At 44.0% G+C, this 25,512-nt stretch overlaps 1 protein-coding gene across 1 annotated transcript in view; it reads right to left on the reverse strand.

Annotated features, from left to right (window-relative positions):
- Nucleotides 1-3,629: 3,629 nt before the first annotated feature.
- The window catches only part of KCNB1 (potassium voltage-gated channel subfamily B member 1), a gene marked incomplete at both ends in the record, with an annotated part of 97,766 nt that continues 75,883 nt past the window's right edge, over nt 3,630-25,512 (reverse strand). Inside the window, one exon of the mRNA XM_079543298.1 lies at nt 3,630-5,648. Coding sequence (XP_079399424.1) covers nt 3,630-5,648 — 2,019 coding nt within the window. The remainder of the gene's footprint in view (nt 5,649-25,512) is intronic.

Below are 25,512 nucleotides of genomic sequence, written 5' to 3' on the forward strand. Positions count from 1 at the left end.
GATACGATGTCTTCTGCAGCAGCAGGTGAAACTGTCGTCTTGCTTGATCCAGGATACACAGTAAGTTCACAGACCTGAATGCCACATGTCAGTGATTAAACTGCACACTTCAGCTTGATGCAAGAGATATTGCATATTTGCTCCTACTTTGATGAGCTCTGGGAGATATGTACCAAACAAACTATAAAATGAAATTGTCTTTCTAGTATCTATAGGATTTAGTGAGCACTATGTTTTCAAAGCACTGCCTTTCCTTTTGTAATGAGTACAGATTTAGTCTACCATAGCTTTACATTAGAGTAGATTTCCCAGTGCTTACATTATATATATGTGTATTATGCACACACACACATATATAGGTACATACTTCATAATCAGACTTTATTTCATTAAAATAAATTAAACATACTTCCTTTTTAACTGGGCACAAAATGAGAGCTACATCTTCATACACAAATAAGAAAGAAATGCTCTTCAAGCATATTATATGCTCAATTTTAAATTATTTGCTTTCTATAAGAAATCTATAGGACTTTGGCTATTCAGACTTAAAAGGTAGATTTTTAATGATACTTTTGAATTTGGCTTTCAAAAGTGACTCAATAAAATGCTACTTTAAAGGTAGGACTAAATAGATGATATAAGATATGTGTTGTAAGTAAACACACAAGGCAAACAGAGGGCCTTTGGTTACAAGGAGAGTTGCACCAGTTGATTATCAGTTAAAAATGATAGAATCGTTGATCTATACATTTTTGTCAGTGCCATCTATAAACCAAATACATCAATTTGGATGAAAGTGTGGTAAATACTACAATATATGGCTATATTTAAATATGCTCACTTTTGTGATATGTAAAATATGACTTTTTTCCACATGAAAGCATCAGCTCTAAAAATATTTAGCTTGGAAATCACTATTACTTACTTTATCAAAAAAATTGTCCCTGATTTTTTTTTTTTTTTCTTTTTACATTTGTGCTGATGGCAGACATGAATGATCACTGAAACATAGAGGTTATGTTAAGACTGTTCTCGTTAAAATTTCTCATTGCCAGTCTATGGCCTCGGAAAGCCATAGAATAAATCAGTATTTAAAGCTTATCTGCTGGAAAGTCACTTTACTTCTTCATAACGACTCAATCTTAACTAGCAATACGTCAGTTCCTTTAAGTACACTTGTATTTACTATGGCCAAATCCTAAAGTCCTTCACCAGGCAAAGAGCCCATTTGGAGGAATGGTGGTTTTGACTGAGTGAAGACAGAGCAAAAGCTGAGGAACCTCAGGAATTGGCCCTGTGTAAATACCCTGGAGAGCACAGTTTGCTCGCACCGAGTTCGAGCAACTCACTGAGTTTGAGTACCTCCCACGTAATTCTCTGCATGACACGAGGCCTCTTCCACTGCCAGCGGGCGAATTCATGAGGTGGTGGCTCAGGTCTCACTTGCGCATTCCCTAGGGCCTGTCCTTGCAGGAGGCAAGGAGGACGTGTGAGCAGTGCCTCGGGCTGCATCCCACCGCCAGGAGCCCAGTGGGACAACCGCTCCAGCATGCGTGAGGGTTTGTGCCACGGAGAGACCTAGCAAAGCTATCATCGTAACCCATAACAGTTCCTAAAACAGATATGTGCTTATTGCTTTTGTCCGTACATGCTGCATTCACTATTATGGATTACAGACAGAAGTACTGTACAGCTCGGACGGACAGACAGTTACATTCAGGACCAACCAACGGCTTTTTCACAAGGGGAAGGGACAAAACGCAGTGGGCTCGCATGGTTATAGTCTTCCTCCAGCGTGCGCCTCCGCTCCCAAGTCCCGTGCCTCCGCACGCCCCAAGACCTGTTGCATGCAGATAGCTACACGCCCCGGCAGGTGCTCCGAAATAGGTCAGGAAACACTTATTGACAGAGTTATTTACAACTGAGTTTTACAGTAGAAACGGATAACAACATAAAAGATTACCATCACAGTTATCACAGGACAGGTTGTGACTTGCTACCGGTGTGTAACAAATCACAGTCACGACAGGAGGCACAAATTAAAATAGTGCTTGATTAAAGTGCTTGATTGTTACACTCTGCTATCCTACTCCAGCATTGCAACAACAACAAAAAGTCAACGTAAAGTGCTTTTCCCCCCCAGTATTAAAAACCAAAGACAAATTATTTCCTACACAATTTGACAGAACTTTATTGAAACAATAATATTTTAAAAACCTAGGCTGGTGGCTGCTAGTTCTGTTCACTTAAAATGGTCAAATCTTTTTTTTTTTATTATTTTTTTTTTATTATTTTTTTCTTCTTTCACTTAAAAATGAGTGGATGCTATTAAAACATCAGGCCTGGTCCTGCTGTCTCTGGCAATCTCCCTGCGCTGCTGGATGCACCAACACGACAGGAGATGCTCCCACCCAACCTCCTCACAAAAGAGAGCACAACCAGGCCCGGGGCGGGTAGCTAAAGAATCCCTCTTTTTGCATATTTATGTAACGCTTGCATATCTTTCACCACGCCACGTGGGCGCGAAAAGCTTCAGACCAACTGGTTCCTCTCCTACGCCAAGGGCGAGACTTCAGCTGATGCCTGAAGTCAGGGCGCGGGCGGGAAGGGTAGGACCGAGGAGCCGGCCATGCTCGGACCAAACCTAGGGCCAGCTACTGCACTCGGCCATCCCTGTAGGGCCGGGAGCTGCCATGGTGCAGCCAGGAGCCCAGAGAGGAGCTGAGCTCCCCTTCTAACCCCACGCTCCCCAGCTGCGGGAAGGGGGCTGTGATGCTGCCGGAGATCCCTGCTTCTGCATGGCTCCTTCACACCTTCCCAGCATGGGCTGTGTGTGCCCCGAGGGCCACGTGCTGGCCCAAGGCAGCTTTTAATTTTAGCAGAGGGTAAGTGCGAGTTTCACTACGTCCTAAGGGGTGTTTGGAGTTAGATACAAGTGGTGCAACTCACCCTGCTGATGTTTCAAAAGAAAACGTCAGGTCCTACAGGATATAGTATTGTTAAACACACACAGAGCATTTTAATAACTGGTTTCTCTAGACCACTATTTGTTTTAAATGGTTTTCACTTGGATTTTTCTAATAATGCAAGTGTTCCCTGTTACCTTTAGACATAATATCCATCAGAGAAAGCTGTAGATGAGGAACAGCTGCCCTGAAGCAGAGAGCATTGTGTTTTAGATAGCTTTATACCAACCCCAGCAAATTATTCCAGAGTTCATATCTGGCTGCCTTGGCATCCTTTATGGAACTAACGCAAATCAGGTGTTAATATTTCCAAAAGGAGCTCTAGCGTTCAAGGGGAATGGATGGATATTTGGTCACATTGGCTTCACTGGACAACATGAAAGGAGATCAATGTGTGATCATGATTTGCAATCCTTATTTTTGACTGACGTGGGCAATGTCTTTAGAGTTGTTTCAGAGAAGGACATTTTCACAAACCCACACTGGACCTCCCCTCAGACTTTTAGAAACAGATGGCTTATTTCAGCCAAGTTCATGCCATGCAGAAGCTCTTTTTTTTTGTTGTTTGTTTGTTTTTTGTTTTTTGTTTTTCCTTTTTTGTTTTTGAGTTGACTGTATGGACATTCCCTTAAACTTTCAGTAAGTTATCTTGGAGCCTGTTCAGATGCTTTGATCATGTGTGTTAGCATGTCCTCCACTGCCTGGTAATACGTGGACTTCTGGGGAAATGTGATTTTCTAGTCTGACAGTCTCCTGGTTGCCCTGGGTTCTTCCAGTGATACCTTCCATAGAATAAATGCAGTTTTGCCCTATTAGCTTAGGGGAGGTGGGTAAAGCAGCAGCTTCTAGATGGTTCTTCTCTGTTCTATAAACATTGTCCTTTTGCTTTAGATAACCAATGTTTGTAACATTGTACTTAGGACTCACATTTCCAGGAGGACTTGAATCATAAAGCAGCTGACCTTCGTCATCAGTGTCAGCATCTATGTATTTGTGAATGCCGGCATCATGGAAGTTGAAAGCTATGGCTGTCTGTGTCTCTGGTGACTTTGGAGGTGTTCTTGCACTTGCAGTTGTGTAGATGGAGGTTTCTGGGCTCATGAGAGATCTGTCAGAGAGTAAAGAAGTATCTGTGGCGGTGGCAGAAGCAGCTCCCCTGCTCTTGAGAGTGTCTGGATATATTCTCAGGACATTTGACGCTGGTACTAATGTGCTGGCATCCTCCTCCATGAAGTTGACTTTCAGAGATCTTAGTTTTAAAGGGTTACTGGCCTTTATGGAGCTTTTTGGACTTTCTATGAAAAAAGCAGAACGGTGGCTGCCTTCAGAGCTTATTTCTGCAAATCTGGCACTACTCCCTTCTGCTCTGCTCTGCTCCTGAATCACATTAATGCCACCTTTGCAGGGAAGTGTAGCGAGTGGGCTGTGGGAAAACCTCCCAGAGTCAGGGAACTCTGCAGCACAACTTATGAAGCTGTCAATACTGGACATACTCCTCATGTCAATGATCCCATCGGTGCGAGTTGTCAGCAAGGGCACCATAGGGCCGGGAAGGGTCTCCATTTCTAGCTCTTCCTTTTGCTTTCCAGGTTGACTTGACTCTTTAGTGTTAAGGTTTGGCTGTGACTGAGTCTTTGCCATTTTGTTATACATGTCTTCTAGCTGTTGGACATTCAGGTGCTGGGGGCTTGAAGATGACCTAGCTTTTTCTGGAGATCCTTGTTCTTTAGTTTCAAAAGATTTACTAGAGCTAGTTTCAGAGAGTGTTCTCTTGGTCCATTTCCACTTGTTGGGAGATAAATGATTGTCCTGAACTTTATCCTTTTTGGCTATGCTTTCTCCATTCTTTTCAACCACAATGTCCATAAGTTCTATACTACGGGCAAATGCATCCTTCATGTTCATGGAGACGATACTACCATTCCTTTTGGCCCTTTCAAGAGCTTCTCTGCGCTTAATGGCTTTCTCTTGCCTCTTCTGCTCTTTGTAGAACTCAGAGAAGTTATTGACAATAATTGGGATAGGAAGAGCAATCACCAGCACTCCAGCAATGCAGCACAGTCCTCCTACTATTTTACCTAAAAGTGTTTTGGGGTAGATATCTCCATAGCCTACTGTTGTCATGGTGATTGTTGCCCACCAGAAGGAAGCTGGGATGCTCTTGAATTTTGTATCGTCCTCATCTTTTTCTGCAAAAAACACTAAGCTGGAAAAGATCATAATGCCCATGGCTAAAAACAAGATGAGTAAGCCAAGCTCATTGTAACTTCTCCTCAGTGTAAACCCCAAGGATTGTAAACCCGTTGAGTGCCGGGCAAGCTTTAGAATCCGGAGTATCCTCATAATCCGAAATATTTGGACCACTCGTCGTACATTTTGGAACTGAAGTACACTTTTATTGGATTCTGTGAGAAAGATAGTGACATAGTATGGTAGGATAGCTAGCAAATCAATAGCATTCAGTGGGCCTTTGAAAAACTTCCATTTCTTAGGCGAGGATAGGAACCGCAAGAGGTATTCCATTGTAAACCATGCAATGCACACTGCTTCCACATGGGCAAGTTGAGGATTATCTGTCGTCTGCCCAAATTCATCCATGCCTTGTAATTCAGGAAGTGTGTTTAGGGACAAGGCAATTGTAGATAGTACAATAAACATGATGGAAATGATTGCCAAAATCTGGAAAGGAAAGAAAAGACAGTGAGTTTGGCTCAGAATATATTACATGATCTACCTTTGCATTTCACATGTACCATCACATTAATACACATGGCTGTGCTTCCATTTATGAACTTCTAGACTAATTTAGCTTTTACTACATGGAAATGCATCCTGAAGTGATTCTATTTTGAAAACTGCTTTGAGTTATATCAGATGCATAGAGCAGATAAAACATCTACTTTGACTCCTGTGCATTTATCTCATTCATTTTCAGTGTGTTCCAAGCAGCTAGGATGCCAGAAGGACTGTGAAGCAGTTCAAGCAGTTCACAGCAGGACCTTTTGATTAACTACTAATTAGGTGCCCAACAAAGCCCATCTGGACAACCATCTCTGAAATCTAAGCACGAGGGAATGTAATTGTGAATGCAAGATTCAGTCACAGCGATGTCCTCCATTTAATGCATGGCTATGTCTACTATTTTTGCTTGCCTGTGGCTTATTATAGTGATGTGCATATATTTTCACTACATGTCAGTGCACAAGTAATATACTCTTTTTGAATGTTTCATCTCTAATTTGAAACTCGACAGTTGTGAAAGACACAAAAAATGTTCTGAAGCTTTCTAAAGTATTTTGAGACGTGAGCTTTTCTGTGTATAAACAAATGGCCATCCCAGCTCCTCACCACAACAAGGGAAGACAGCAAACCCAGCCAGGTGAATGGAACTGTACAACAACGAGACAGCCTAGACAGGGCAAATCCAGCCAGTGGAAAGCTCTGCCCCCAGTAGAAACCAGATCTTGAGAACAAGAGTTTGCAAAGGGATGAGAAGGCTTTGCAGTGAGAAACCTTTCTGAAAAAAATCACATACACATGCTCAGCTCCTGGGCCATTGACTTTATGCAGAACTGGAAAGCATGAAATGCTAGATTAGCATGTTTGCAGCGTTCAGATACTGTAGGCAGACTGTCCTTCATATCTGTTTTAATTCTGTTCTTTCCAGTTTCCCTAATTACATTTTCTTTTAAAGTCATTTGAGGGAGGTTTTAGAGCTGACAGACAATTTGAGGAATGTTTTTTTTCTACTAGTGAGTTCTTTCTCTAGCTTGTTAATTGGGTAGGAATATATCTAGTTTCTTAGGTTACTGCCAAAATACAGAAATGATTTCAAAACACATGTGTACGTGACTAATGTTTTATGCATTCATGGCAGTGTAAGCTGGTCCCTTATGCTTGCTTTTCTTCCGCTTGAGATAGAAAAGAAGCATAAAATCAATTGCAAAATATGTGTGTGATGACTAAATACACAATGCGAAGCAATGAATTATAAGATGTATGACAGGAGTTCTGCATCATGAATTGCAAATCTGACATGCTCTGAGCCCATGTCCTTCCTTGCCCATATAACTGGATAGCAGCTTTCCTCACAGCAGTGTCTCTCAGCCAGCTTCACAACACCAGAATGTCCACAGTAACCACACGGGGCTCTGCAGAAAGAAATTCTTGCAGGATGTCTCTTCAGACAAATACAGCACAGATATTCTAGTGGTCAGGAGCTATCAGACTGTTGAATGCACAGTCCCTACAGCAGTACAAGCCTTGTTACTGTACAAGAAACACGCAGACGCAATATGGATTAGAAACACTTTAGTTGTCTCTGGAAGAGCCTCAACTCTTCTCCGAAGCTGAAAGACAGAAGTGTTCTGCAAAGGTTGGAAGCTTCACTTGAATTAAATTCAGCTTGAATTAAATTCAGCTACTGTTTTTGGAGAAAAGTCAGCTCACACACCTTCAAAAAATCCAAATTTAAAGTAAGACTTTCAATTTTGACAGTTTGACTTCTAAAAGTGTTCTAAAATCTCCTTGCAGGTTAAAAAACCTTTCCCAATCAATGTAACAAAAAACATCTACATTTAAATCACTGAAAATGTTAACTTTGATTTGACCATGACAGTGCAGACCTAGTAATTTAATCTGAAGAATGAAATCTGACTAGAAACAAACATTAGTTCCATTAAACAGTCTGTTTTCATTGCTTAAATTGGATTAAATGAAAAAAAGTGAATGGTGTAAATGCCTTCCTCTGCAATGCTGGGAATTTTAAAATATCATCACTTTCAGTTACTTCATATTTACTAGGAGAAATGCAGGGAAGATTTCCTTTCTTTTCAAAACAGATTGTTTATAAGAAAGTTTGGTGTTAGGTGTATAAAAATGTATTCACTGAAGGCAGTCTACTGATAGGAAACAGCTTCAAAATGAATCTCTGCATTTCAGTTAATTGAGTGGTAGGAAGAGGTCAGCAGAAATACAATCTGGCTTATGAGCAATCAGAAGAAGCAACCATCTAAGCTTACTCATGGATTCTGCTTCTATTTGGCTGAAAGAAAAGGGGAAAAATGAGGCGAAACTGATGGAGATATTTTGATAGAGGACTTTATGCTGAAGTGGGGAGAAATTCAGACAGCTATTTCTGCAGATTAATTTGAAAGATCACCTCCTAAAGACCAGAAAATTTTCCCAGAAGCAGGGAGCCACATTTGCTTTCCTAGAAGGCTCTTTCAGTGTTTTGCAGCGATTTTTTTGTTTACAACTTATGATTTCTGAAGGTGTTTGGGATGTTTTCAATAGCAGTTTCCAATTTCTTGCTGGGCTTTATCTCTGCCCACTATGCACAGAGGGGCTTATTTGTAGACTTAGATGTACCTAGTGTGTTTTATCTCCTTCGTTTTCAGTGTAAATATTATCACTCCATCTTTATTCAGTGGATGCCATCCAGAAGCAGTAATTGGTGTCAAACCTTGTTTCTTTTGATATACTTTACTGCTTTGAAGATCAAGGCAATGCCAGATGAACATAAATTTGAAAACTAGGAGATCCGAGGGTAAAATTCGTTTTTAGTCTAGCAGATCTAGCCACAGAGCAAAGCAATAAACAGACAGAGACATTTATCATTTCTCCAGCAAGTTGCAGCGAGATGTTACCTGTATTCCTAAGATAAAGATTTTCTCCTTTGTTGGTCTGCTGCAATCATACATCTTTAGAAGGCTGTCAGGCTAAGAAAAACTTCCAAATGTGGGTTGACTGTCCTCAAGTATTCAGAGCACTTTTCAGTTGAAAAATACCAAAACAACAGAGGATAAATTTATCAAGAAGGCGTTTTAGAGGATCCTTCTCTAAGACATGTCTTGCAGTGTGCACCACCCAAAAACCCACCTGACGAGCAGCTGTCTGCAGCAAACAGGATCTAGTTGCTGTTGCTGCCGAGCATTAGCAGTGTGTTCAATGGCACAACTCTCTATACCAAGATATTTACAATCTTGTATATTAGGTTACAGAAATGACCGTCCGTCTTTCTGATGGAACTTCCTATCACAGACATACTGATTCTCTGGCACTGCAGCTTTTGCATTTTCCATTGTTAGTAATGAGACACAGAAAGTGGAAGGAAAGATACACTACTACGAGTGCTTATCATAGAATCATACAATCATTATGGTTGGAAAGACCAATAAGATCATCTAGTTCAACCACCAACTCATGACTACTCTAGACCCATAACCACAGTGCCCACTAAACAATACCTCTCAGTGCAACATCTACCCTTTTCTCAAACACCTTTAGGGGTGGTGACTCCACCACCTTGTTGGGCAGCCTGTTTCAATACCTCACACTCTAGGGGTACTCAGTGTGATTGCCAGCCCTTCCATGCAATTCCCACCATTGCCTCTTTCCTTCGCTCTTCCAGGTTCACTTTTGAGCCATATGCTTCTGATGCCATGTTCCCAGGACCATTTCTTCTAGAAGGTTGCATGAAATAAGCTGTGTAAGTTCCTCCCCTTTCTCTATTTCTGCATTTGCTTTTACATTTCACCTGCTGCAGCACACCATAAGTGGTGAATTTCCCCATCAGGTACTTTACTCAGTGGCTCGCAGAGGGTGTTGGACTGGCTCTTAAAGACAGCACTGTCTTGCAGTGCACGACTCAGTATGTACAGGGCAGGGTTCCAGAAAATAGTCAAATAGTCTGTTCTGCAAAGACTTTTACTGAGTGAATCTGTATTGCTGGTATGATTTCTTTGTGGAAGCTGAATAACCCAAGGGCAGGCAGGGCAAGCTTTTGAATGAATTTAAAGCACTTTCCTGGAAGTGATTAGCATGACTGTGCATACAGGCTGGTTATCACAGATGCAAATGAGACGTGCAAGCTGATTATGTGAGTAAGTTGCAGAATTTGGTGGGCAGCAAAACTGCGAGTGCTATCCCACAGGTGTGGTAAGTTTCAGGCAGTGTTAGGTTTGGTAATATGCATCTGGTCTTTGCACTGCAAAGAACCCTAACTAATGTCAAAGTATAAGACTGGAGATTCTCAAAGCCATTGCAATGAATGACAATAGGCTGTCCAAATCCCATAGATGGCTCTAAAATCCCAGTGTAAGCATCTGAGCTCTATCTGCTCATGGCAACATGCCCTATACTTTTTCTGTCTTCATCCTCAGTAATGAAGCTGATATAGAAAGGAGAAGGGGTGGTGTGTGGGAGAGAGTAGGAGGGTGTTTGAATATAGATAGATTCAATATTCTTGGAAATACGATGAGGAAATTGTTATGTAATCAAGAAGTTCAATAATGGTTTAGTCTAATGCACTTTTTTAGCTCCATGAGGACATGCAGAATAAACTTGGCAGCAGGACCAGGTTTCATTCATACGCTCCATTTACTAAGGGATTTTTCCTGCAGCCTTCCCATTTCCCCAAGCAAACAATATACTCGGAGTCAGACTGCCCAGCTCCCTCCTGCCGTGCCGATGCCAGCCCATGTCTCCCCAGGCCCTGAGACACAGATCATAATGTATTTTGAGCCATACCCCACAGAAACAGATGGAGAGTTCCTTAATCTCCTCCCCACTTGGTGGAGCACAGGGGAATATCACCCACTCACAGCAGGTATTTATTAACAGGGACTTGCTTTGGGAAACACCTCTTCACTAGAAAATGCCTACTTATTCTGAAACTCTGAAGAATATTCTCACTTCTGATGCCATGATTCTGACCATCGGACTTTCAGGATATCTTTATCTAGAAAGCACTGAGGCCATTAGGAATGGTAACGCTTTCTTCTTGGATTGTGACAAGGAAATGAGGATAAAGAGGCAAGGAAAATATACACAACTTTCAGTCCTGTTCTTTTGTGTGTGCATAGAAGGATGCAAATTAAGACCTTGAATCTGCACAACCCCCACCCAAGTCTCTAGATCCCCCTGATTTCTGGGGAATAGAAGCCTATGCTTACAAGTTGTACCTGATCTGGCACTTTCCATGCCACTTCTCCATCTTGAGACCCATTTCCACCACAAGCTCTGTCCTCTGGAGGTGTAGGACCCTGCACCATCAGCCTACATCCTGCAGTGCTCTCTGTCACTGCGTGCACAGTCTGGGAGAGTTCGAATGCCTCTGCTCTTCTGTAAGCATTACTGCACAGTATAAAATCTATAAAACAAAAAGTATTTCTATTTCGTTTTGTACTGCCTGAGATCTCAATTTTTTCATTGCCTGACAGAGTGCAGACTGAACACTAGTTAATTCCTTGATTTCGGCTATAGCAAGTAGTAATTCTATCTATTGGGAGACTATGTCTTCTTGGCCTAAAAGGGGATACAGTACTTCTGCTGGTTATATGCCAGTGCTTCACTTACACACAGGCATCCAGAGCTGCTGCTGCAACTGCTGCTGACTAAGCTGAAGTGGGCAGAGAAGTAGCCTTCAGGCATGACTGCCTGTAAATTCCTTAATGCTGCTAAGAACATGTTTAGTTGTCAGTGAGCTATCAAGCTGCATTAAATGATAAATGATGTCAGTCTTCCTTTTGAGCAAAGCCCAGATGCAAATGGTGCACAGGAGAAGAAAATGATAAACGAATGAAAATACTGAAAAGGCAAACTTCAAAGGCATATGCAGCCTTCAGACATCAGTAAAGTAATAGTGCTTGAGAAAGGATGAGAGGGAAGCATCTGTCCTATTTCTGCCACTGGGGAAAGTTAGAAAACAAACACATAGAAGCTCAGATTTCCCCTTTTTTCCCCAGGTTTTAGGTCCCTGAAAGGCAGGCGAAAACCTCATGCACAATGCACAGAACATCCCACCTGCTCTTAAACACTCTACAAGAAACCAGGAAAGTATGCTGGGAAACCATGCTGGGTTTCCTATAGAGGAAACCCAGTATTTTTCCAGGGCACATTTATTCAGAACAGTAGTTTGTTTCATTCTCTTTTCTCACAACTTGTACTTCATTTTCTAATTCTCTTTTTCTGATTTTATTTACCTTTTCTTCACACATCCAGGTCACTTTCTTTCCTATCTATGCTTTTTTTATTCCCCCTGTCCTAATGCCTTCTGTGATCCTTAATCTGACATAGCAGAGTGCTAGACCTCAAAATACAATTCCATTTCAATAAGAAGCAACACATCATAGGGTCCTTTGTTGGTGACCAGCACCTGTATCTGTACAGCAACCTTCTATTTCCATGGGTTTTGCTGGCATTATGGCAAGGCATTAGCTGTTATCATAGAATCATTAAGGTTGGAAAAGACCACTCGGATCATCTAGTCCAACTACTAATCCATTACGACCATGCCCACTAATCATGACACTCAATGCACCTATCAGAGCCAGACTCTAGACTTCTCCCAGATAGAACCATCCCTGAAGCTTTATGCTCCTCTATCAGGTACTTCTCTCACTCCTGCTTTCTCTCTTGCATCCAGTAACCAATGGTTTGAATGCAGAAAAACAAAAGAAAGTCAATTTCTAAGCACTCAGCAGCACTGAATGTCTGGGAACTGCTCCTTAAGGTCCTTTCGTGGTTCAACTCTGCACCAGGAAGAGACAACACTCATGAATAACTCCCAGTGTTCCAAGAATCTGCTCAGCCTCAGTCACTGTCTTCAGGGGCTGCTGAGATGAAAATGTTGGGGTTCACTGCTGTAGATGTGGGAGGTTTTATTTAATAGTTAAATTGAGTCAGGAATGTGCCAAGATTTAGCATGAAATCAACTAAATGTAATTTAGCAAAAACTATTAGCTTGATTGCTAAACCAGCCTTTTTCTCATGAATATGCATGAAAATAATTGATATTAATTCTTTTTGAATCTAAGGCACATTAGTCCTGCATATTACAGTGTGGAATCTTTTGGAAGACTAAACCAGTTTCACTGCCACTTCCTCACCAAAAGGTATAATCAGTTTTGCTGCAGGGAGATGCACCTCATCATTGATAACATACTGGGTTGTCACGTAGCAAGGAAATTAGAACAGTACTCCATGTTTTGTCTGCAAAAAAATGGTGACCTGATCAACAATTTTTCCAGAAATGTATTAGGAGAAGCATAAATCTGTTACAAGCATCAGCTGTGCTAATGATATGAACAGACAGAGAAGCCTTCAGGAGCAGTAAATCCCTACAGAGAATGGAAATATCCTCAACCCATTGAGAATGTTTGACACTAACACAGGGTGGAGGTACTGCTGCTTGGGGACTGGCTGCCATCAATCAGCAGGTGGTTTGCTCATTACTTCCTTTTTACATTTTTTTTCTTGCTACTTTTTCTCTCCTCTCCTCTCCTCTCCTCTCCTCTCCTCTCCTCTCCTCTCCTCTCCTCTCCTCTCCTCTCCTCTCCTCTCCTCTCCTCTCCTCTCCTCTCCTCTCCTCTCCTCTCCTCTCCTCTCCTCTCCTCTCATCCCTATATCAGCCCATGAGTTCATGCACTTTTCACACTTGTTCAGCTGTCTGTGAGGTTAAACCACAACACTCGACGCCTCCTACAGTGCATGGGAGATTTCTCCAACACATTTCAGAGTTTTTTCCTATTCAAACTTAAAACAAGGGCGCTTCTTCTGCCTTCCAGTCTGGGAAAGATTTACTTCTTTAGTGAGGCAAATCCTCCTGCATCAGGCTGCAGCCCTTCCCCGGGCTGCACAGCCCCACACAGCTGCCCACACGCTTACAGCCTGATGTAGGAGGAGCTTTACTTGCAGCTATTGCCTTGGTGAGTAAGCTTCGTGCTCACACAAGGGATTATAGATGATAACTGTTTATTCCTGCAAAGAAGTTGAATATGTGTCCCTCTTTTTGCAAGAGAGACATATGAAGGCTGCAGATGATGGGAAATGTCACTGCAGGGTTCTCTCTAAGCCCACAGCACCTCCCTAGTTCTTAGCCCCTTCTGTAATGATAAAACTCCTGCTTTCCCTATCAGTGTCTCTGCTCTCTCTCCTGTTCACACTCTACAGACATCAGGGCTGATGTGGGGGACACAGCCACACGTGGATCCCTCTCCCAGCGTTCCCAGGGCTTTTCTCTGCAGCCCTTTAAAACACTCAGTTCACTCTGTTTGCAGTCTCAAGCACAGATGGTTCTTCCCTTTGTAAGCACTAAACACTTGCTTAGATATCACATATTTAATAAATAGCAACGACTATAGACAAACCAAAGCAGCTAAAAATGAATCCTCAGCAATTAATCATTCATATCAATATGAGACCTCAGCAAGTAGTAAACAGAGACGGTAGATACAGAATCTGTTTGAATTCTGCTCAGAAAAGAAAACGCAGCAGCTATATAAGAGTTTGATCTCAGCTCAGCACGACAGTTTTGATGCATTTAAGCTACAAATACAGGAAACGAAACAGAAGTGTCAAAATATATACTTCTTTTTTTTTTCTTCTTCTCTTTTTAAACTCACTTTTGAGCTCAGCAAAAGCTCTTTGAAGTGTCAGCTGGCAGCCTGGAAACTCCCCGTTTCCATGTTCACAGACTTCTGGGAGCATGGGCATGACACTAACTGCTGTTCCAAAGCCACAAGAAACAAGCACCTTCCACTCTGGACAGCCCTGGGCTTTCAGATATTTTCAGCATCTCTTATGATGGCCTTTCCTATGCTGCTGCATAACAGCATATCATCAATAAACATTGCACGGGCATCACACATTGCAGTCTCTTCCTTCTTTCTACTCCTCAGCACAGCCCTCTGAGGTCACCCTGCTATTGCCATGCTGCTAGCATGGCCCCCAACCTGCAGTGCAGGCACCTGAGCCCCATTCTTGCTGTCATGGTACCCAAGAAGTAACTTCACAACAAAAACAGATTTTTACTTTACTACTCCTTTTCCAATGCTCACAGAACTGGAGAAAAAGTAGAGATGAAAAGAAAGAAAAATAAGAAAAATAAGAACAAAAAGCCACCTTATTCTTTTTGTCAGAGAGCACTGTTTGTTTTCACACTATCCTCTGGGGATCTCTGTTTGTTTGTTTTAATGACCATTTACTTGATATTTTGCCCTTTACACTAACGAAGTCACTGAAAACTGAAAAAAGCAGCACTGAAAATGTGCTGCATTTTAGTGAAAGTTTCTTGAGCAGAGAAGAGGGGCAAGAAGGAAAGGCAAGGTTTGCTGTACATGGCAGATGAGCAGTGCCAGGTGGTATACCATATTTTAATCAATGTGCAGAACAGCAAAGACCAGAACTGAAGATGAAGGGGAATGATTCACTTCACAGGTTTTAGCAAGTTTTCAATTGCCTGTTTTTTGTTCAGGGTTTCTATGTTAATATAGGATGATACCACACTATAACACTGGCTGGCAGAAATTAATCTTGTCACGAATGTACTTCTTTGAGAGGCTGAGCTTCCCTGAGCTCTTAATTTGAGCTGATTTGACTGTCTCATTATCATTGCAGCAGATTTTGGAATAGCAAAGTTGAAACCTTACTTGAACTTGTTGGCTACCTCAGCACTGTTTTTCCTTCTCCTCCCCACCTCCATCCATGAATAATAATACCAGCATCACCTTTTTTTTTAATGCTGCTGAGGCCTCCTAGTAACTGTTTGCTCAACAAACACAGCCAACACGGTGCATTAAAGAGCCTGATTTGTGTTTGCCAAAGATAGAACTTGTCATATCGGGGAAATGCTCCATTTTGATGTCCTGGGAAACACAGGGCTTTCGGTCAAGCATGCAGTGCCTTTATCTCGCACATCTAACAGGCTGTGAGCATGAGAGCTTTGGGTTTTGCAAAACACATACCGTGTGTGGACGGGGGCCAGGTCGCTTTGTTTCCCTGTTCTGAGATGCCATTGCAGTTCAGCTGAGAAGTCCCAGGCTCAGGCTGCTGTTTCCATCTCAGACCATGCTCTGCTCGGCTCATACTCCCCACTCACTGCTGTGATAAAGATCTAGCGTGTTTCAGATGCTACCATTGAAACTGTACTTGGCCAGCAGAAACAACTCAGCCCTCTGTGCATATGGCCCGTAACAGGTCTGACTGGGCTCTGCCTGCAGCAGAGGCATCCATCCCTTCCTTCCCAATAACTCTCCTCAGGAAGAACGCAGGCGGGTGGGAGCAGGACTGCGGTGCCTGCAAAGGAGTCCTGCAATCCAGTGCAAGGTCAGCCACGAGCCGCCCCGTGGGCTCGCTGAGCGCTGGATAAAGCTCTGTTTCTGATCAGTTGCATTATCCCTAACGAGCTCTGGCAGACACTTCAGCACTCTGCTCTTCCACTGAGACAAACTGGTAAGAGCCACCTTCTGAGGGCAGCGCTTAACTCTTTCCATGTGTGCCTGCTTGCCTACAGAAAAGCCCAGGCTCTATTTGCGTCCTGAACAAGACCCACATTGCTCACACAGATCAGAACAATGCAGCCAGTTACTGACTGGGGGATTACACCATGGACAATGTGATCTGTGCTCTGTAAGAGACGCTCCTGGGGCTGGCCGGTCCTCAGCATGTCAGCAGAAATGGCAGTATTTCTGTTCTGCTGTTTGGCCTCTTGATGGCTACAGAACAAAATGCCAAGAATCTCCAACAGCGCGAGGTCTGAAAGAGATCCCAGCATGCTTCTAAGAATGTATTTGAAAATGATAAGTGGAGAAAACCCAGCACAGGGACAGACCCACTGCAGGGTGGGAAAAACAAACCTTAGGCTGAGCGCCATCTAAAAGGACAAAATACCAAAGGAAGAAAAAAAATATCTCAGTATGTCAGGTATATGTTTACAGGAATAACAAAGGGATCTAGGAATAACCTTTAAATGGATGGAATTGGGCACAGAACAGATGTGAGTGGAAGTCCCTGCAGCTGAGGCTCTCCATGCATGATGTGAAGCCGGCAATCCCAGGGCAGCCCTGAACAGCTAGGCTCATCAGGGAAGCTAATATTGACTTACTGTTTTCCTTTACTTCTTAGAGAGGAAAAAAAACTCCTAACAGCAGCTGTGCTGGAGCCGTGTGTCCCAATTAACCTTCTGCAAGTAGGGTCAATCTGCTCTCCCCTGCATCCCCTTTAGAGGGCTCAGAGCTTGTCTGTTCCCATGGCCACTGTCCCTTGGGAAGGAAAGGAAGGAAGAAAGGTGCCATTCTATTTATGAGATAGCTCTGCTTTATGGCGCTACCCTTCCCACAGCCTGGCTGAATGGTCTTTCTTTTCTTTTTTTTCTCCTTCTCTCTCATTTTTCTGTCAATTGATTGCTCACTGCCAGAGGGTATTATTGGCTTCAAAAGCCTCATTTTCTGGTTCCTGAACTGCTCATGTTCTCCTGGCTCATTGCTGCTGTTGGAGGTCAGATCTGAGTCCCGGAGTCATTAGGCTGTTCTGGGTTTGACCTTGAGAACTTCTAAAGCTCACCCCATCTCATGATGAGCACCTTTGAAAAACTCGTTGGATCATTTCAGACACACACTTTTAAAATAACACTCAGTGACCAGAGACGATCTGATTATTTTAGAGGTAAGTGGAAATAAACTGGAACCACACCACTGCCAGGTTTCAGAATGCAACTGACTGGGAGCATTTCTGAACAGCATTCAGTTTGGCTTGGTGCAGAGCTGGGGACTCTGACAGCATCCCTGAGTGCCAGCACACATGGAAAACTTGGTTCAGATCTCTAGAAATGCAGCAGTTCCATTCTGGTCTCAGCTCTTGCTATGGATTAACGCATCTAGAGCAAGATGCGGTTCTGTAATTTGCATGAAAACTGTTCTGGTACAGGTGTTTTGGGAAGGGTTTCCCTCTGGATTGGAAATTCCCAAGCTGTAGCTGTCAGCAGCCATCCAAGCACAGGAGAAAAAAATTAAGTGGTGAATCCTGATCTGTGCCTTGCTGTTCAGTTCCACCCTGCATAGCTGTGTAAACATGGAGAAGGGGTAAAAATGCCAAACGAAACCAATTACTTTCTTAATTTAACACCTTGTTTCTTTCTCCTTGTACTATTCCGCAGGGTTATCTTGTTCTCTACAGAATTGTGCTGGCAAAGTCCCATGAGATTCAAAACTTTGAAGTGAGGTGTCAGCACTTTCTGGGCAGGAGCAGTCCAACCAGATCAATGCATATCAGGTTGTATGTTAGGAACATTTACTTCTCAGAAAGAGTGATCAAGCATTGGAATGGGCTGCTCAGGGAGGTGGGGGAGTCACCATCCTTGGAGGTTTTCATTAGAAAGATAGATGTGGCACTGAGTGGCATAATTCAGTGGGCACTGTGGGTATGGGCTGATGATCTTAGAGGTCTTTTCCAAACGTCATGATCCTATAATTCTATGAATGAGCAGCCCATGGGCTGGGGTGGGGATGGGGACTGAGTATGAGCCCAGCAGGGCAGGGAGCAGATGCCCAGTCCGTGCAGACTGTTGCAAGGTGGATGAGAGGAGTGCTCCATCCCTTCTTTCTGGAGGGAATAAAATGGACTCAGATTCACTACTGCTGCAGCTATGCTTGGCTGAGGATGTGCTCAGGTTTGTCATTGTTAGCTAATTTCCTCTTATGCTTTGTACCTTTGCAGAAGGAATAAATAATGCTTTGTCTGGATCCTGTGCCACTGCAGATGTGCCAGGCAGGCTTCTGGCTGGAAGATGCTATAAGGAGACCAGGCAGGTCAGGCTCTGCTCCTACGGAAAACACAGAGGTGCCATACACACTGTGCAGCCAGACTTCACCACCTCCCTTCCCAGAATTATGAGCATCTGCTCAAAAGAGACCGAAGCATCAAAGCAATGAGAAGAGCTGCACACCTGGGAAGCCACCTCTGTGCCCTCCCATCCTGCTCTTACCACAGATCACTAAAGGGAGGCTCAAAAACTTTCAATTCAGCCTTGGGGGCAAGTTGGCTGCCAAAGCAGATAGAATTGGAATATTCTGACTGAAAACCTGCTCTTGAAAACACGAAGAGCAACTCAGGCTCCGTTAGACCTGCATGTTATACATGATGCTATTGGAAACCAAATAAAAAATCACAAACACTTGGTAAGCAGCAGCAGCCTGGCTATACTAGGGGCTGTGTGGGAAGGAAAGGCTCCTATTTAAAGATGCCCTAATCAAATTCCATCCCATCTACACTTCTAGGTTTTGCTCCAAAATCCAGTTAAACCACCGAGCTAACATACACCATAGTTAGCAAAGAAGACAATGAACCAGAAAACACCCGCTCCTGGGTTATTTCACTGCTCTGTGAGGAAGCACTGAAATGCTGATAGTTTACCTCTGAAACCCCTCAAATAAAACAGGTCTTGAACATTCCTGAATTATTATCAACAAGAATGGTGCCATGCCTGCAGGAGGGCTGCACCAGGAGGATTTTGCTGGGCACAGAGCTGGGGGCATGGTGCAGTGTCCCCACAAAACAGCACTGCACTAAAAAAATCATTTGTGCAGGCTTGGATGCCCTGAGGAATCCAGGTCAGGCCCAGTGTTTCTCCAAAGTCACTGCTCACACAGAGCACCATCAGCCCATTTCCCTGTGTGAAGATGGTGCAAAATGCAGAAGAAATGTGAAATACTCAAAGAGAGATCACAGATTACTGCTTAAAGAGAATCTGTTGAAGAAAAAAAATAATCAGAAGTTCTCTGTGTTTAGAGCACATTGTCTGCTGGTTCAAAATCAGGCTCTGGCTGATGTTATTTTGGGGGATTTAAACCAGACTCTTGCTGTTATCGTTTCACTCTTCTTGGCTTTGTTGCTGTTTTTCTCTTTTATCATTCTGAAGAAAAGAAGTCAATTAGAGCGTTCTTTTTTTGGCAGTGGAATGGCTGTGTGAGCACCACGTGGACAGTCTCCAGGTGGCACAGTGTCTCAGTACATGGGCTCCTTCCCACTGCTCTGAATTAGGTACAATGTCAAGGGGATTTCCCTCCTGCAGCACAGGAGACTTTATGAACTCTCAAGGTATATCCTCGTGCTAAGCACCTGCATGGAGCTCCAGTCACACAGCCAAGAGGTCACACAGCCTGGAGGTGGCCCCAGGCAGAGGGGACAGGAGCCTGTGTGCACATCCCAGCCATCCCTTCATGGTTGTCCATCCTTCGTGAAACCTATAACTCTCCCTCCAAAGCAGACTCTGTGTTACTCTGCATGATTTCTCTATGTACATGCACAGTGCTGATGAGCCTTCCCCTTGCCTCCACCTGCTCAGGACCACCTGGCTTTGCTTGCTGCAATGTCCCCACAGCAGATGTGACTGTCCAGGCTACGAACCAACCTGGCTCCAACATGCCCACAGCATCACGTGATGAGAGCCTGACATCATGCACATCCTCTCCCTCACAGTCTCTCATTCCAGCACCAATTAGCTGCCTACTGGCACAGCACAGACTGCAGTCTTACAGGCACCTGCCTCTGAGTGCACTTTAATTGCCCCCTGAAGGCCCTGCATCCAACAGGTATCAGATAATTTACAAGCCAACTTTCAATGCCTATATTTAAAAAGGTGACCCTAGTTTGAGAAAAGATTTTTTGGGGCCAACCTGTAATTTGGAAATGTTTAAACATGGATTTAAGTAACCCTGTAAAATAATGTGATGCCAAGCAAGAGCTTTGGGTTAAATTATACCCCCAGGAAAATCATAGTGTGTGAAGGCAGCTGCTGGAAGTTGACAGGGCCTTCATTATGGTAGCCCCGGTGGGTGACATGGCAACAGAGGAATCAGCTGGAAAATCTCTGCTGGGAGGGCAGTGGTGAACCCCATGTGCTGATGCACGTCCTGCTGTGAGCTGTGCTGCTGGGGCTGTGTGTTTTTGGGCGAAACAGCTTCAGAGAAGCCAACAGCTTCAGAGGCTCCTTCTCCTGGTTCAACCTCCTCCAGAAAATAAACACAGAAACTGCTCTGCTCAGTGTTTCTTGACATAGAGCCATGCTCTGCTGTGTTGCTTTGTGACAGCAGCACTGCAAAATGCGCACTCCTCATGCTGCTCTGCTCTGACACCCCCAGTTTGTGACTTCAAGGCAGCACATTCCCCTCCTCAGCCCTTTCCCACTCCATCAGAGTATAAAATCACAGAGCTCCGCAGCTAATGGCCTAAACAAATGTTTAATCGCAGTGATGTAAGAAGGAGTGAGGAGCATGCAGGATGGAAAAAATGCTGGATAGACAGTAAGCTTAATGAGGTAATGTGTAAAGCCAAGTTTTCTAACAGACAGAACGTGGCAGAGCTGGCACGTATATTGAAAGGGACATAAAAACGTAGACAAACAATAGCCATGGTTGGCCACAGCTCAGTTTACGCAGTGGAAACATTTTTTCCTCTGAAGGCAAAAGGGAGAAGCACAGAAGACTCATTGAAAGCTCCATTATTGGTAGTGCAGACCCAGCATGGCCACAGGAGATGCAGAATGCCTGTGCACAGGCACCCTGAGTTCTGAGGCTGTGCCAGCACCAGTGTGATAAGCTTGCCAGGGCTCTGCTGGCATGGCCAGCATCCATCCCTGCAAGGAGAGGGGACTGAGAGGACCAGTGCCCAATGGCACCATGGGTTGAGTAAAGGGCAAACTGGGTTTCTACCTGCCAGCTCTTACTGGAGAAATCAGTTGAAAATTCCTGGCGGTGCACTCAAAGAGCTACCTGTTTCAAACTGCCATAGCAGCAAATCTGCATGAGCCATTCAGTTCTCAAGCATTTTCCCCATTTTGGAGTAGCTGTGAAAATTAAAACCAGTAATTCCAGCTGATTGCATATAGTGCACGCTCAAATAGCAATTACTGGTGAAACTTTCCTATGGCTGCTGTAGAATTTGGACTTTATATAATCCAAGTAATAACATCAGCCACAACCAGACAACTTTCTCTGATGACACTGCTGCTGTGCCCTGAGCAGATTTACACAGTTCAGTGCTTTGCAGTAGCTTAGCCAGCACTAAAAACTTAAGAATTTACTTATTGTCATTTTGCACTGAGATAGTGTGCAGGATCAATCTATCGTGCTAAATCTACAAGCTCCAAACTGTATACATAAGGTATACTGGGGGATTTGGAAAGATTAAGAATAGCTGCTAAGTGTCTGCATGTATGTATAACCACTGATGGCTTTATCTATGAGTTACCTGCTGCTGTGCAGGAAAGGCAAAGATAAGGAAACCCGCTTGGCCTGCCTGGGAGCAGCAGTATGGGACATTCTTATTGCTGAGCGCTGCCTCTCTGGTTTGGGGCAGAGCAGCCCTAAAATATCATCTCAGCCCAGCTGGAGCTAAGGGCATCCCATATTTCTGCCATCTGCTGTGAGTCTTCTGCTTCTATGGGATGCTGCTGATGAATGAGCCATTCCCAGGTGAATGCAGCCCTGCTTGAGGTGTGGTGAATCCCATAATCCCCCCAGGATTCAGTCATCACCTCCCACAGCCCCAGCCAGAGATATTCACCGCAACCCCAGGATCAGCAGCAGGGCAAAAAGGAAAGGATGCTCCACAGGACAGCGAGAACATGATCAGCAGTGTTAGTGACAGCAAACCTGGATGCACTCTGTGCTCCAAGGTCTGTGTCACTGTAGAGTACCTGGGCGAGTACTACCTTCCCCAAACACCCACAGCATGTGTAACCACGCCATTTATAAAAAGCATCCTCTGAAAAGATTTTCCTACAAAGTAAAGGCCCATTATGAGGACTTCCTGGCTTACATGTCTGTATATAGCAGCAGTAATCCTATTATGCTTATCCTAAACCGTCCTCCACCGAACAGTGAAATGAACTTTACAGAACACTAGAAGCTTAATTAAGCCTCCAAACCTGCTGCGAGAAGCACAGTTCTGCCTCTGTAACCTCATGGTTATCGCAGCAAACACAGGCAGCACACCTGCACCATATACACACCCAGCGCTGCGTCCCTGCCTCTACTCAGCTTGTTCTTGGGAAATTCAAGGCAAGTCCTTTGTAGGAAGTGTTGTCCCATTAATTCTTTATCACTGTGAGCCCAAATCCCTGCACACATCCGTGTGGCAATAACTCTGCTCTGCTAAATAGCTGTGCTGAGGCTGAAGAGCACTCGCTCATGCACTTCTGTGTTTTCATTGCTCAGCTGTGCTTCCCCGCAGCAAGGATAAATAAAAGTGGAAGTGATCAGCCTGGCCGTTGTGGGGGGCCTGTGCAAAGCTTTAAAGAAGCAATATTACAGCAAAAGCGAGTAATAATGAGCTGGGTTGCAGCAGCCCCAGTGCCTCTGTGCTGTGCATCAGCACAAAGCTTCTGAGCTCCCATACAGACCTAAGAACTGAGCAGCAGTGTCCAACTGCGTGACAGGTGATGGGGCAGATTTGGATGTCCTGGCCACTTCATTTCAGCTGCATGCTCCTAGATGCCCACATTCATGTTTCACACTTGTCACTTTTTCACACAATTCATGCTTGATAGTCCTTGAATCTCTCTGAAGAAAACCAAGCACCTGTGAAGCTCTTGCGCAAAGCCAAAGGAATGCAAGAGCACACACACAGCAGCCAGAAAGGGCTACAGGGATGATTATCCTATGACCAGAAAGGAGTCTTTCTGGTGCTAATAATATCACAAATAGTGCTCTAAACCCCTGAGGACATCACAGTGCCAGTGCAGTGCCAGCCATTGTGCATCCAGCAGGGCTGAACCCATAACCATCACTGAACGCAGATTCCTGGGACCTTTCCCCTTCCTTTTCCCAGTGCAGGGCACCTTGCAGGATTAGCTGTAGAAATTAATATCCTCAGACACTTGCTTTTTGGGGTAACAGACTGAGACAGGCTAAATATTTTGTGTTCTTGTCTTGCCTGGCTGGTAACCCAGATACTATTAGTGAAGCACAACTGGGTCATGAGAATTAATATTAGCATCTGCGTTAGTTGCTTTATTTACATCACTGTAGCTGTCAAAAGTTGTAGGTAGCTTAAAAGGAGTCTGGCTGATTTATGTTGACAGCAGCAGGAAAATAGCTGTGTCCACAGGGCTGGGGTTTAGGACAAGGAACAGGAGCACGGGTTTTGCCAGAGCTGTGCCACGGCTGGGGCTGGACTGAAGGCATCAGGTAGAAGAGATTCATTCTTAATTCAAATCACTGTTTCAGCAAAATTAAGGAATTAATTAAATCTTCAGCTCAGTAATTATGGAAACCTCAGCCATGGGGAGGAATGCCTCTTTCCATATGTCTCTGTGTCAGTGTCCAGGGACATCCTGCTTGGAGCAGATAGTGATGGGCTGTGGTGTTGGGATGAGTGTGGTCCAACTGCCAGAGCTGGGCATCTCTGTATCCAAGATATTGAGAGGCTGTTGAAGGAGCTGGTTGGGAAGTACTGTCCTGGTGTCAGGAGAGGGGTCTGTAGAATGGAGTGAGCTTGGGAGTTGCTACTGCAGTGTAAGACTGCAGTGAGCACCTTCTGCATCCCTGTAGCCATCATGGGTCTATCATTTCACTGCATACATAGAGAGATCACCCTGCTGAAGAGTTCATTTATCAGGAAACTAACCAAAGCAGAAATGACATCTTCCACAGTGGGCACTAGAAAACATTATTAGGATCCTCTTACATCCTTGTCTCAGTTTTTATATGGACAAACACTTAAGCAGTGGTATCACCAACAAAGACAATGTCGGTTTTCAAAGCATGCAAAAACATATCTTGAGGAATCAGATGGTCCTGGAGCCAGAGGTTCTGCTCTCTGTTGAATTTCAATACCAACAGCTGTTGAGCTTCACTGCCTTCAGGAAACACAAGTTGTCATCTGAGAGCTTCATCAGCACATAAAGATTGCAACTGTAAAAGTTCATACAAAGCAAAACTAGGACTTGATATCTAGAGGTCCCTTCCAACCACTACAATTCTGCAATTCTGTGAAATTTATCTCAGAAAAAGCAAAACTCTCCCTAGGACTGAGTAGGTAGCTGCTCCTCAGACCTGCAGCAAGTTTATGAACATCTTTCAAGGAGATGCAGGAATTTCTGTGAAATTTCCAATTTTCACTTGAATTAGCATCCCTCCCATAAACCCCAGTGCCAAAGAGTGGCAACTCCTGCTGGTGTTGCTCCAGAGCACGGCACTAATCCCTCCTGCAGCCTCCCCATGATTGCCCGCTGACACAGCCATCCTGTGTCTCCTTTCTGCTTCACACATAGGAAAAAGCAAAGCTTTTTTATCCTTAATCAGCTCCTGGCTCCATAGGTGTTCCCCCATCAGTCATTTCCAGCAGTAATCACAGTGTTAGGTTCTTCTTGCCTTGCACTAAATCTAGACAATTCCCTACCCGCCCTGTGTCAGCATTGCTCTTAGATCTCCAAGGGAAGCCTGAAATAATTATGAAATGGTGCTTTCTTTGCTGGCAGCTTTAACAACCCTCCAACTGGCTCTTTGGACGCCGTCCTGCCAGCTATCACTCATACGTTCTAGAGGCAAATCAGTAAATATTACCTCACCTTGTCTAAAAATCCCACAGAGGACTTTTTAGCAGATGATTTGTTGGTGTTGGCATGGCCCTGAGTTACTGATTTCGTCTCCCCCAGCAGCACCCGGCAGCCATTGCCCACTAATGGAGAGAGAGACGGTTCTGGGGTGAGCACAATTTTCCTAGCACTCCCAACAGGGCAAAGGAAATGAATCTGCAAGACGTG

Source organism: Tetrao urogallus (genome assembly GCF_951394365.1).
Source record: "Tetrao urogallus genome assembly, chromosome: 16".
Taxonomy (NCBI): Eukaryota; Metazoa; Chordata; class Aves; order Galliformes; family Phasianidae; genus Tetrao; species Tetrao urogallus.